Raw genomic sequence first — 13,394 nt, forward strand, 5'->3', positions numbered from 1 at the left:
TGATAGTTAGAATCAGATCAGGTTTGTGGGTCGAGGCCTCATTTTAGAAAGATACGGCAAAACACGAACGCGCACGCTGAAATGGCGCGCGCAGTGACGCGCACGTCGTGTGTAAATACGTCACCGCGCCGCCGTTCCTCCTTTCTCTTGTCCTGAAGATGGCGGCGGGGGTGAGTAAGATGGAGCGGTCACCGGCTACGCTGCTTTTGTGACTTTCCTGGTTCAATCCGCTGAATATCTCGCCCATCCGCGCTTCTACGGGACACGTTTGCAACTAAACAAAGTAGTCAGGATGTTCGATGGCTGCTTTTTATTTCATTTTCAAAGATTTAAATTCAAAGTGCGTTCGGGTCGACGCGAGTTCTTGCTATCCCTGACGTAGCAAGCCTCTGAATTCCGCCTCTCCTGGGTGAGGCTTCAGGCTTGTGCCACGTTGCCTTTAGAATTTTAGCGTTAAATGGAAACCTTCTACTTCTTGGTGCATTTGCTAAATCCTAGCACTTAAGTGGCCTTTATGCAGTCCCGATGCTAGCCCGTGTCAGTTTGCAGCAATGGGCTATTTGGTTATTGTTGGTAGTGATGGCCTTATGTACGAAGGACTTTCAACGGGAACAAGACCGCAAGGGCTTTATTGAAATGCTCCTCTCAGACGGGGCGTTTTACTGCACTTGTACTGCTCTACCATTCTAATAAATATATTCATCATCAACAATAAGGTTATTTAGCATGCAAGGCTAGCCAAACGCCACGTGAAATGCCTTAATGTTTGCTATCGCGTAGCATTTGCCCATGATAGCCGATGAGATGTGGTGGCTCCAGCTCCCCCTGGTAGTCCAGCATTAAGCGCCATTGCTTTATGATGACATTGGAACATTGCGAGGTACGAATTAGTATTAGTTTTGCAAGCAGTCCAATTTCTAGTCTTACCAGGCATGACATCTTGTGTTAGGGAACGACACCGCATAGCCAAATGAATTTATTTTAATGATGCACATGTCCTAAATGTAATACAAAGATACACTGATATGTTAAAAGTGGCTACGTTAGCGGTGTGATTGATAAATAAGTGCGTCATCTCCCTTCTCTCCAGACTCTGTACACTTACCCAGAGAACTGGCGTGCCTTTAAGGCCCAGATTGCCGCACAGTACAGTGGGGCAAACGTCAAACTCGCCAGCAACCCCCCTGCCTTCACCTTTGGGCAGACGAACCGGACTCCTGCCTTCCTAAACAACTTCCCTCTGGGCAAGGTCAGTGACAGTGGCCAGTTTTAAGTGGGATTCCTCCAGATGCGGTGTTACTGTGTTTGGGGAGCGCGTTGTCTTTACATCAGCTTTAGCTCAAATCTTAACTAGGGTTTAACATTCTGTGTTGTGAATTTTGCTATGAATTACAGGTACCAGCTTACCAGGGAGACGACGGCTTCTGTCTGTTCGAGAGTAATGCCATTGCTCACTACTGTAAGTTTGCTTATTATTGGAGTAGTTGGAGTGTAGCTAGTCTATCTATTTGGGCGTACGTCCATGAAGTCCTATATTAATGGTCAGCCCTAACTAAGCATGAATGTCATTAAGTAAAGCTTCATGATCACCTTCGGTGTTAATCGGGGGCCTTCCCTTTTTGCCGAGAAAGAAATATTCCCCTGTCATTGGGCAAGGCAGTGTCTCGCCATGGCACAATGTCTTAATCTGATGGCGGAAAAGAAACTGAGACCATATTCATCCCAGTCCTCTCTGGTTGTGAGTAAAAGGCTGGTTCATGCTGTGGGCACAAGAAACAGTATGACGCTACAGAATGATTTGAGCTGAACTTCTTTATAGTTTTTTTTTTAATTCAGAAAATGAAAGACATTCAGAAATTCGCTGATTTGATTTGCACGTAAAATCCTTTAATTTTCTCAGAAATCGACAGTGCGCCTTGTGTATTAATTCTGGTTTTGCTTACTGATCCTGAAACGATTTTATGTGGTACATGACGCTGAAAAATCTGTCTGTTTCAGTATGATTTTGGTAAGCCGCAAAGCCGCACCGCTTTATAGATTGTCAGAGCATTATGGTTACCGAAGTCGGGGGGCCTCGCGGGGTGATGCGTACTGGCTCTGCGCTTCAACGTAATATTGTGGTGTGTTTATAAGGACAATGCCATCTGTTAAGAGACATGCTTACGAAGCGGATTTCCAACTCTAGGCTATCAGTCCTGCAGTCGAACATGGGAATAGAGCAGCCGCGAGAGAACCCAACATTTATGAATCAGCGGTTCGGAAGTGGAGGAAGCAAGAAGATAACCGGGCGAGTTAGAGCTTGTGAATGAGTTGAATAAAGTTTGACTTGTCTGACTGTTTTGTTTCGCTTGGTGCGCCGTATGGTCTGAAAAAATACGGTAGTAAATTTACTTGGTGCTTATTGTCTTAATCCTATCAAGAATATTGGTTCCAATATATTATGTCACCGAAGTGGTGGTAGTATGGAATACACTTCAATCTCAAAATACATTAAATACATTAAATGGCCAAAATAATCCACCTTGGTTTGATTCGGAGTAAGCAGGCCTGAGAACCCATCGCTGCCTATGCTTTTACTATGTTGCTACTTTTGTCCAGTTGTGCGTTTTCCCCAGCCAATAAGTGGTATTTGGACGCGCCTGCTACATCATTCCTCAAATGCGTTACAACTATCTCTGCGCCTTCCGTACAAACTGTTCGCGGTTTGTGTCTTTTAACTGCAGTGGGCGATGATGCCCTGCGCGGTGCCACTCCCCAAGCTGCCGCCCAAGTTCTGCAGTGGGTGAGCTTTGCTGACTCTGAGATCATCCCTCCAGCCAGTGCGTGGGTCTTCCCCACTCTGGGAATCATGCAGTTCAACAAGCAGGTTTGCAGCTCACCTTTTGCTAGTAAAGTCAAATGCTTGGAATTGTCATTTTGTTTATTGTGATGAAGCGTATTGCCTATTTTCGGTCAGCCACGGTAACGGCACCTTGTAGCTGAAACCTGGTGCATGACCGTTTTACAATTATATTGTGTAATCTTGTACATTCTTTTGACTGGATTTGTCCAGGCGACAGAGCAGGCCAAGGAGGATGTGAAGAGGGTCCTTGCCGTGCTGAACAAACATCTGAACACGCGCACTTTCCTGGTGGGGGAGAGGGTCAGCCTTGCTGACATCGCTGTGGCCTGCTCCATGCTCTGGCTCTACAAACAGGTTTAATATACACATGCAAGGGGTATATGTCAGTCACAGAATTATGTTGTGGTCTACTCTTTACAGTAATACTTCATCATCCTGGTAATCGAAGGATCGTGTCCAAACATTAATGCCTCTCTGTCCCCTGCAGGTGCTTGAGCCTTCCTTCCGTCAGCCTTACCCCAATGTGACCCGCTGGTTTGTCACCTGCGTCAACCAGCCCCAGTTCAAGGCTGTCCTTGGAGAGGTTAAGCTGTGTGAGAAGATGGCTCAGTTTGATGGTGAGACACAAATGAGATAATGAGGCTCCAAAGTCTCCGCCAGGGAGGTTCCAGAGGATGCGAAGGTCGGATCGGGGTGTTCACAGAGCACACGTGTGCCCTTCTGTTTTTCTAGCCAAGAAATTTGCTGAGGTGCAGCCTAAGAAAGAAGCTACAAAGAGAGACAAAGGAGCAAAGGATCCAGCCAAGACCCAAGAGAAGAAGAAGGAAAAGAAAAAGGAAGAAAAGCCTGCCCCAGAAGAGATGGATGAGTGTGAGGCTGCTTTGGCTGCTGAGCCCAAAACCAAGGACCCTTTTGCACACCTGCCTAGGAGGTAGAGGGATCTTCATGCTTTCCTTGTCTCAAGTGATTGTTTTGGTATGAATCTACAGTCGGTTAGTTGATTTTTAGCCAACAAGGATTATAAATGTGGAGCAGCCATCCAAGGTACCCGAGTCACCCCCTCTACTTGTAAGAAGTCAAGTCTGTGAAGACTTGAGCGTTAATTGTGCAAAGCATTTGATGGCAGTGAATTACTGAGAACTGTGGCATGCATCAGTCTCAAGAACTTCTTTTTTGTTTGTTTGTTAAACAAGTCATCCCTGTTATTGGGCAAGGCAGTGCCCCATCATGGCACCAAGTCTTAATCTAACGGGGATAGAGAAACTTGAGACCATATTCATCCCAGTCATCTCTGTTTTAGTGAGTAAGAGGCTGGTTCATGCTATGGGCACAAAGTAATTCCACCTTGATCTGTTAACCTCTGGGTGCAGAAAGGTTGGTGATGGGTTAGATTTAGTAAGAAACACATTTTTATTTACGTAAACAGAATGTGCCATGTCGGTTTATGTAATACCGTAATTGCTGAACTATTATGCGCACCTGTGAAAAAGCCGCACCCACTGAATTAAAAAAAATATATATTTTGTACTAAAATAAGCCGCACATATTCGTAAGCTGCAAGTGCATTGAGACAAATGATATTTAACGGAACACGGCTCGTAACGATATCCGCAGCAGGTCTCCAAGGTGAACAGCCTCTGGCATGTTAGAATAAGGGAAGTCGGCAAATCAGATCCGTAACTTCGGGATAAGGATTGGCTCTAAGGGCTGGGTCGGTCGGGCTGGGGTGCGAAGCGGGGCTGGGCTCGAGCCGCGGCTGGGGGAGCAGTCGCCCTCCCCTCTCCGCCCGTCGGAGGCTGCGCGGCGCGCGCGCGCGCCTGGCGGGGTGTCCCCGTCCCCCTTGCCCCCGTGCCCCTCATCCTCCGTCCGCGGGAGCGTGGTGCGGCAGGGGTGGGGACGCCCGGGAGGTCGAGGGGGTGGGTTCCTTCCCCGCTACGCGGCGCGTCCGACGCCGCGTAGCGGATGGCGGACGCGGGGACCGGGGAAGGAACCCACCCCCTCGGGGACCGGGTACGGCGGTCCGGCGGCGGCGACTCTGGACGCGCGCCGGGCCCTTCTCGCGGATCTCCCCAGCTCCGCGCAAGCGGGGCTTTCCCTCCGGGCGGGCGGGCGTTAATTTTGTAACGAAAATAAATAGGCTTTAACGAAACACGGCTCGTAAAGAAAGTGGGAAAATATACGTAAATTTGCCGCGTCGTTGCATAAACCGCAAGGTTCAAAATATTGGAAAAAAGTAGCGGCTTGTACACCGGGAATTACGGTAATTGAAAAGGTGTTTTGGAAGTATTGAAAGTCACACTGTAGTCAAAAGGTACATTGATATTGGGCACTAGCAGTAGGAGTTTTGTAGTTTTTCATGTCTGTCTGCTCAGTTTTCTTTCTCTGACACTGTCTACCCCCATCCTTTTTCCTTTATTTTTGAAGTGCATTTATCCTGGATGATTTCAAGAAAAAGTATTGCAATGAGGATACACTGGGAGTAGCCCTTCCGTACTTCTGGGAGAACTTCGACCGTGAGGGGTTCTCAATCTGGTTTTCCAGCTACAAATATTCTGAAGATCTTAGACAGACCTTCATGAGCTGCAACCTTATCTCAGGTGAGACCAGCTGCTGCCACTTTATGCATACCTTGGTTTTCCCTTCAGTTCTGTAAAATCGTGCACTTGGCCTCGTCAAACTTGATTCAGTTAGACAACTGTTTTACAGATTAGGCTGTATTGTAAGTGCATCAAAAACCATAAGTCACAATATTGTATATTCACAGGTATGTTCCAGCGCCTGGAAAAACTCGCAAGGAATGCCTTTGCGAGTGTCCTTTTGTTTGGCGCGAATAATGACAGCAGCATCTCTGGAATCTGGGTATTCAGAGGCCACGAGTTGCCCTTTACTGTAAGTATTTTTTTTTAAGTGAACACATTGAATTAAAAAAGTGGAACACAATACGGGGATATTGTTCATATTACAAACTAACAGTAAACGCACTTGCTCGTCAATTCTTCAATGGCTTGCTGGCTCGGAAGTTACATGGTGTTTGCACAGTGGTTTCTCTAGGGGGCTGTGTGGTTAAAGTCATTCGTACATTAAGGTGCAGCTGCTGTGGCTAATGCCGTGATGTACAGAGGTCATGTATAAAATGGCATATCTGATTTAGCCTAGTAAAGTGCATTATGGGCCATATATGACATGGTTAGTTGATCAGGGTTTTAGAGCAGTCCCCTGTCATTGGGCAAGGCAGTGTCTAGTTATGGCATAAAGTCTTAATCTGACGGGGGAAGAAAGATTTGAGACCATATTCATCCCAGTCATCTCTGCGTCAGTGAGTAAAAGGCTGGTTCATGCTATGGGCACAAATGTGAGTACAATACATACGTTTGACATTTGAGTATGCATACACCATGGAGCACTTAAAATTTGCAAGTCGATGAACTGCGATGAACCTTCATCTGCATCAGTTCCAGTGGTACTTTGTTAAATTTGTTTTACTCCTTTCCTAGTTGTCTGATGCCTGGAATGTTGACTACCTGTCGTATGACTGGCGCATGCTGGATCCAGACAGTGAGGAATGCAAGACCATGGTAAAGGAGTACTTTGCTTGTGAGGGAGAGTTTACGCATGTTGGTAAAGCCTTCTGCCAGAGCAAAACCTTCAAGTGAGAGACACTCGGGACAGTGACCGAAAGCACTCTGAGCTTCTGCTTTCCTTAAAACCTATGGACTTCAAGCCACCAAGCGCTTACTTTGTTGCGGGAAATCAAGTGTTGCAAGACCATTTGTCTCAGTGACTCAAAACTGTTTTGTTTAGACCTGTAAAATAAAGCATTTTCCACAATGCCATCTTTGGGATTTTATGTCTTGTTTGATTTATTTTCAGGAAATGCTTTCAATTGTGGCTTATACGAAAATGCCCCCCCCCCCCCCCCATCCTTAATTTAAAGCGCAAAACTGAAAAGTCTTGACTGTTTTTTTCATGGGGCGTGCACCATTTGACTACACCCATGTAGTAGAACATAGGTAACCAGGAGAGGTCAGTGATGCTTCAGTGTTATAACACCAATTACCTGCCAATTTGTGACTGGAATGTTCTGGACGTGGTTCCTCTGTACTTTTAACATTGTGTTTATAAATTTAGCATCTACCCTGAGACACTTCATCAAACATTGACAGTAGTGCCAAAAGTAGTAGATTACGGCCACTTGAGATTGCAATGTTCAGCCGGTACTGTAGTGACATATGGTCCCTGCAGAGGGCAGACAAAGACCCATCATTTGAAAGTTGTTGGGCTGGCTTCATGGAAAACCTCGAAGGGAAAATAACTGGGCAGACTTCAGTGGTTTCCACTGAAGACAACAACTTTGAAATTTGTGCTTATGTTTATGCCTTGCCAACCACAGTAGGCAAGCCTGAAACATGTTTTCAGCACATGCACCCCTTAACATGTGCATATGGTTTATATTTTTATTTTGTACTTTAGGGCAAGTTGAGGTGGACAATTTAATATTTTACCAGTCGTTACTGGTATTGTTCATTTAAGAACTAAATTTGAAGTTACCAGTGATAAAATTGAAACTTGAATCCAAGCTACAGAAAGAGGATGGCTGATGTCTTGAAATATATGTGCATTAATGCAGTGTATTGTAAATGAATTTAAGAATGCAAGACCAATGTAAAAGATTCACCAGAACCCTTTCAAAAGCCAATGGCGCATTTAATTTTATTCGATGCGTGCCAAACAAGTTCAACCATTCTGAAAAAATCCTGTTCTTGCCACACCTACATTTCATTTAATCCTATCATTTGCATTGCTCGTGCTCGTTTCTCTGTTTGGGTCTGTTTTTTGTATTTTATTTGCACACAAAATGGACTCCCGGACCACTATATAATGAATTTGCAATGATCTCGGTCAGTTTTGCACAACTTTAGTTCGAACAATGAGTACCGGTATGTCAAACTCTAAAGTTAAGAATCTGGCTTGATCTTTTCTGTGGCGCACTTGGAAAAAAAGCGCAAGGAAGCAATCTCATCCCTGAGTGAGTCAGATGTGTAATTTTTTCCAACCTCCTATGATTCAAGAACATTCTTGTGCAGCTGATCTCCAAACTACTTTTGAATCAAAGAGACCATTTTATACATTCTTTTGTGGTAAAGTGGAAATGTTCCACAACAGGGGAAAAAAATAATCCTTGAGCACATGACTCACCCACCCTCGGGATCTGTTACTTGAGCAAATAACTCCAGGTTCACACAAACAGCGTGGCAGAGCATTTAAGTTTCACCGACAACTAACCCTTTGATTGCTGAAGGAGTGGTATTCCACAAGCCACCTCACATGCAATTAAAGTGTAATGTGAGAAGAGCGCAGTTTCATGAAGGACTATGGATGCGTTATACTATTCCATATAATGTATTCTGGTCTTTATGTTTTGTAACTTCAGTGTTAAATGCCTCTACCAAAGCGTGCCATGAGAACAATAATCAGACTTATGCCAACAGCAACATTCCCTCTCCCAGCCCTGCGGACCTTGCTCCTCCCCTGTTCTTTAGTTCTCTCTTGGTTACACGCCCACAACTGCTTTTCCTTCCTTGCTCACTGGACATTTTTCTTTGTTTGTGCATAAGGGCGGGGGCTCTTTAATTTAGTTTCAGCATTGAGTGTTTTCAATGAAGAAACAGAGAGAATGCGTTGTTACCTCACATATGGTCTGCGTAGTTGTGAGCCCCCTCGTAGAAGCTTCGGGCATGGCATGCATGTGCTGAGCATCTGGTGGTGCAAGGCACACATCTGGAAAAGAGCAAGTTGGTCGGTAGAAGGCCAGGGAGGTGAAGAACCTAATCGGGGAGTCAGAAGCTGAAATCTCATATTTTCCATCAAGAATGGACTAACTCGTAACAAAGGAGACTGTACAGATTTTTTGACAGTGTCTGTGGCCCACACAGTTGTTTGATAGTTGTTTTCTCCCACTTTAAAGAAGTTTACAATTCTCTTACGTAAGTGTACAAACATTGCTAGTGTGATGATGAAAATATTTATTAGATAGAATGTTAGAGCAGTACAAGTGCAGTCAAACAATAGTTCGTATAGGCATCTCTCAGTGACTGCAGCAAATGTCAAACACCGTGCATACACAGTCCCACCAGCTCTCTTTAGACTCTTGTCTGGGGGTTGTGCTGAAATCTCGGTTACACACACACACACTCACAGAAAACTTGAGCAAAAGGAAAGGGGGCAGAAAAACCGATCCTTACTCAGAACTTGAGGGCTGCTTTACCTTGAACATCAACTTTGCATATGAGGTAAGACCAAAGTTACTGAATGCTACACAGTATTTCAAGCAAAAGCATGTCGGGATTCATACAAGTTAAGAAGTGACTGTGTAGTAAAGACATAAAAGTGTTAATCTATGGTGGAAATTCATATTTGCAAACATCCTGATGTATTTATCTATATTAAGGAAGAAAAAGTGACCTTTGGATGTTAACCCCTGTTCTCAAATAAGAGGCATTTGTTCCCATTGGTGAACTTAAAGGGGAGAGAGCTGCACATTTTTTTGTGTCACCTAAACACAACACAGCAATTTAGTACTGGAGTGGAATGGGTGGTGGGGTGTCTAAGGTGAGTCTGCTCAAAGAAAAAAAAAAAAAAAGCTGAAGAGGGCAGAGAGAGAGACAAGACAATACCTGCAAGGATAATCTACAAGTTGAAACAGGGCAGTCAATGTTAGAAGAGATTCTAAACCAGTTAGTTCTGGATAAAGTGTGTGTAGTTCTTCCCAGAGGTTGCCAGTGTGAGTCAAATGGAATGTGTGAGACCAGACGAGAGTTATGGCGGAGGGAAAACAGTCAGCCCCTGCGCTTTTCCTCATGAAACCCCAGACATGGTCCTGGCTCATGTTACTAGAATCTGGAGGTGGAGCAAAGGGAGCGGTGATCTTGTGAAACCAAAGCAAAAATAAACCACGCACTGCCATGACTACCAAGTATAAAACAAACATGAATAAAATTTTAAATAAATATAATGTACTTTTTGCAATTCATAAGCCTGTCTAGTTGATTACCATTAGTATTCAGCACTGAATATGGGAAATGATACATGTCAAAGTTAGAATTGCTTGGTAATCACTGTTTGTGTGTATGCACCTCTCATCATCACAAATCTCCATATTGCCATGGAGTTTGTGTAACTGTCCCTTGTTGTCAAATGATACTGTGTTGATACAGGTTGTTCAATCACATGGCTTAGATACATTGTTTAATTTGTCATTATACATTTTAAGACATTTATGGACTTTGATGCAATGTCCAGTTGAGAAAGCAGTAGTGTTGACCTGGATGAGTTCTTTGAACCAGCCCCCCCCCCCCAACCCTGATTGTGAAAGGATTGATTGCGGTAACTTGTATTGACTTGACAGTTGTACCCCCCCACAAAGAAAAAGGAATTGAGTGTTGGAACATTTACAGCTAAGAGTGGAATGTGCAGCTCAGGAAGGTTTTTACTTGTGTAGAGGCAACAACAGTTCACCTACCTCGGAAGGCGGAATTCTCTTTGATCAATAAGACAGAACAGTTGACAGGGAGCGAACAGTTGAGAGTAAAGTGATTAATGACATGGTTGACTGATTAGATGCCAACACAAAGACATCTGGTGGCTACACGGATGTGTCAAATCTGGAGTCTGTCTAACTAGCTGACAAGCTAGTTAGTTTTGACTATAACTGCTCAGTTTGACATAACTAACAAGACAGGACCTTTCAGAAGTGTTTGTGCAGTCAGTTTAGTCTAGAGTCAGACTGCAATGAAAAAATGAAACTGTACTTGTACTGTAATACATGCTACTGTTTGACTGTACTTGTACTCTAACATTCTATCTCATAAATATATTCATCACCATCATCATCAAACTATCTTCTTTCAAAAATAAATTACAAACTTTGTGTAACAAATAGGACAGGGAATCTTATTATAAAATCTACTTTTTTTTTGGTAAGTGATATTTATCGATACACAGACAGGGCATTGCTATGGAAACATCCCTGCAAGTACCTGACCCCTTGCTTATTATGTTACTATAGCAGCCATCCCAGAATAGTCTATTTTTTTCTCCGTTCCTCCCTCGTGTTTGTGACTCACAACTTGCAGTGGAAACCACAATTCAGTCTGTCCCTCTCTGCCCTTTTCCCCCCTTTACATTCGTTTCTGCACCAAAGGAAAATCTTCACTTTCTGAATCACCAGTATGTGTGGGTTTGTGTCTGTGTATGTATGTATGTGTGTGAGGGAGAAATACTGTGGGGAATTCCAAACCAATTACCAATCACAAGTTACTATGGTGATGGCAAATATCAGGCAAGCTGACCTCTGTGTTGCAAGATAGTATATCTTGAGTATCTGGCTGTAATTCTTTTTGATTTGTAATCTCTCCTTGGATACACCCTGCTCTCAGTGGTTATTTTTTAGGCCAACTTTGTTTTTAATCTGCTGGAGCCTATCCCAGCTTGCTACGGGGTACACCTCGGACACGTCGCCAACGCATCTGGGGGCCACACAGAGACAGACACACTCATACACTACGGACAATTTAGAGTAACCAATTCACCTAAATAGCATGTTTTTACTAACAAGCAAGGCCTCTTTATTCATTACTCACACAAATTAAATAGCAGGCTTATTTTCCCCAAGCAGCCACAATGCCTCACTGTACAATAACCATGAGCAAACAAGCAACAGTAAGCCCAGTGGCCGTGGGTGTCTTTGTTGATCACTTGTTCCTCCAACATATCTAAACCCAGCAACTGCTGAAACTCGTTATTTATGTTATCCTCTTGAAACTGGAGTTAAAATCAATCCTCATTTTAATCCAAAACATCAAAATAAATGTCAATGTTTTCCTACTGCAAGTGAACTGCACTGGACAAAATCCGGTGACTCCGGATGATCAAACCGCCAGAGGCTCCTGGCTCGCCCCATGACTTTTTCGTCAACAGCTCTGCTGGCCTCCGTCTGTCCCTCTGTTAGTACAATCAGCTGCACTGGGATTTATTTTATTTGGTCAATATTAGCAGTATAAATTCTCCAAAGCCACGAACGAGCTGAGGTGACATCTCATAGACAGGTTATGGTTAGCTTCTACACAACTAGGCCATACTGCTACTTAAAGCTGTAATAGTACCCAAACAAGTGAGTAATTTTCATAAATACCGGTACAGGACATTAGTTATGGAACCCAACCAGACTGTAAACATGGGTAAATGTGGATTCACCTAAATTATTATTTTCAACATGGAGATAATGTCCCCCCCCCTGTTTTTACTTGTTTGTTAGCACATTTACACAACAACCTTGGTGTGGCCATGGAGCAATGAAGAACACATACAATTTTGGAGTGGATCCAGACAAATACTTTTATTTGGGAATTTATTTTTCATTTTATGTAACAATCAATTCTAAAAATCATTTCTGACTATTATGCATAACGTCATGGAGGGCTTTTCGGTTCATATGAAATTATTATTATTATTTATTTTTTTAAATTACAACCAAACAAATGGATATATATCATGAAATGGTGCTGGAGTGGATCTGGATTGGCACTCTGCTTTCAAGGTTTCAACACAAGTCTAATGACAGATTGGACATGGGTCAAGCAAAACAATGGTTTGGAATTTTTCAGCCTTGGTGGAACAGAGTTGTGTGCTATAGTGAGTGTCCTTTTAGATCTAGAACATTGGATCAATCTGTAGTAAATCAACCTTTTCTACGCTGACAATACGTCTTTGTCTTTTTGCACGACTTTCGCTCAACTACATTTAGAACACTTGTCTCAATACCGACAATGATGCATTGTACAAAAAAAAATCCAATTTGGTTGTTAACCATTGCTACACAAAGAGACTTTTATTTGCACACACATATTGAATGTCTGCTCCTAACAATATTTCTTGATCAAAATTAGATGACTGAAAGACTTTCAGAAGTATAGATTTTTTCAAAGAACCACAAACAGGCAAGAATATCACTGTGAATAAAAGAGATTTTGATAGATTTACTCTTCACACAAATATATTTTTTCTTCTCACCGACAATGAATGTTAAACTAATGTTGAAATTTCTGTCACATCAAACCAGAGACTACGAGCAATTCTCACAGCTTTGTGCAAATAAACATACAAAATATAAATTGTTTGTTATTAAAACGTGCAAACGTTATATTCAGTATTATAGTGAAGAGAGGAGGAAAAGAGCATGGAACATGGAGTTGCATTCTCAAATGTGTTCTGGGACAAAACTCCTCCATTGTAATCTCATGTTCTCTCATGAAATACAAGAAACATGGCCTTTGGCAAAAACAAAGCTCACATTGTACACAGAAAAGTGAAGATTTGCAAGTATATCAGAGACATTATTCTTCAGTTTCTCTCGTTCCCTTTTGGTATCAGCTATTTTATAAACATATAATAAATTCCTTTGGTTCTGCAAACACTGCTGAACTGTTGTTGTGCAACACTCACCTACCTGGCTCTCACACCTAACATGTGCAAAGACTGTGCATATGCAAATCGA

General features: G+C 43.0%; 1 protein-coding gene across 1 annotated transcript; it reads left to right on the forward strand.

Annotated features, from left to right (window-relative positions):
• Positions 1-145: 145 nt before the first annotated feature.
• Positions 146-6,675, forward strand: LOC137914778 (elongation factor 1-gamma-like). Its single transcript, XM_068758273.1, has 10 exons — positions 146-170; positions 1,091-1,249; positions 1,396-1,459; positions 2,724-2,866; positions 3,053-3,196; positions 3,330-3,459; positions 3,575-3,773; positions 5,267-5,439; positions 5,607-5,731; positions 6,337-6,675. The coding sequence occupies exons 1-10, from the start codon at positions 159-161 to the stop codon at positions 6,493-6,495; spliced, it is 1,308 nt and encodes a 435-aa protein (XP_068614374.1). The 5' UTR covers positions 146-158; the 3' UTR covers positions 6,496-6,675.
• The last annotated feature ends 6,719 nt before the right edge of the window (positions 6,676-13,394 follow it).

The sequence above is a fragment of the Brachionichthys hirsutus genome, unplaced genomic scaffold, assembly GCF_040956055.1.
Source record: "Brachionichthys hirsutus isolate HB-005 unplaced genomic scaffold, CSIRO-AGI_Bhir_v1 contig_1458, whole genome shotgun sequence".
Lineage (NCBI taxonomy): Eukaryota > Metazoa > Chordata > Actinopteri > Lophiiformes > Brachionichthyidae > Brachionichthys > Brachionichthys hirsutus.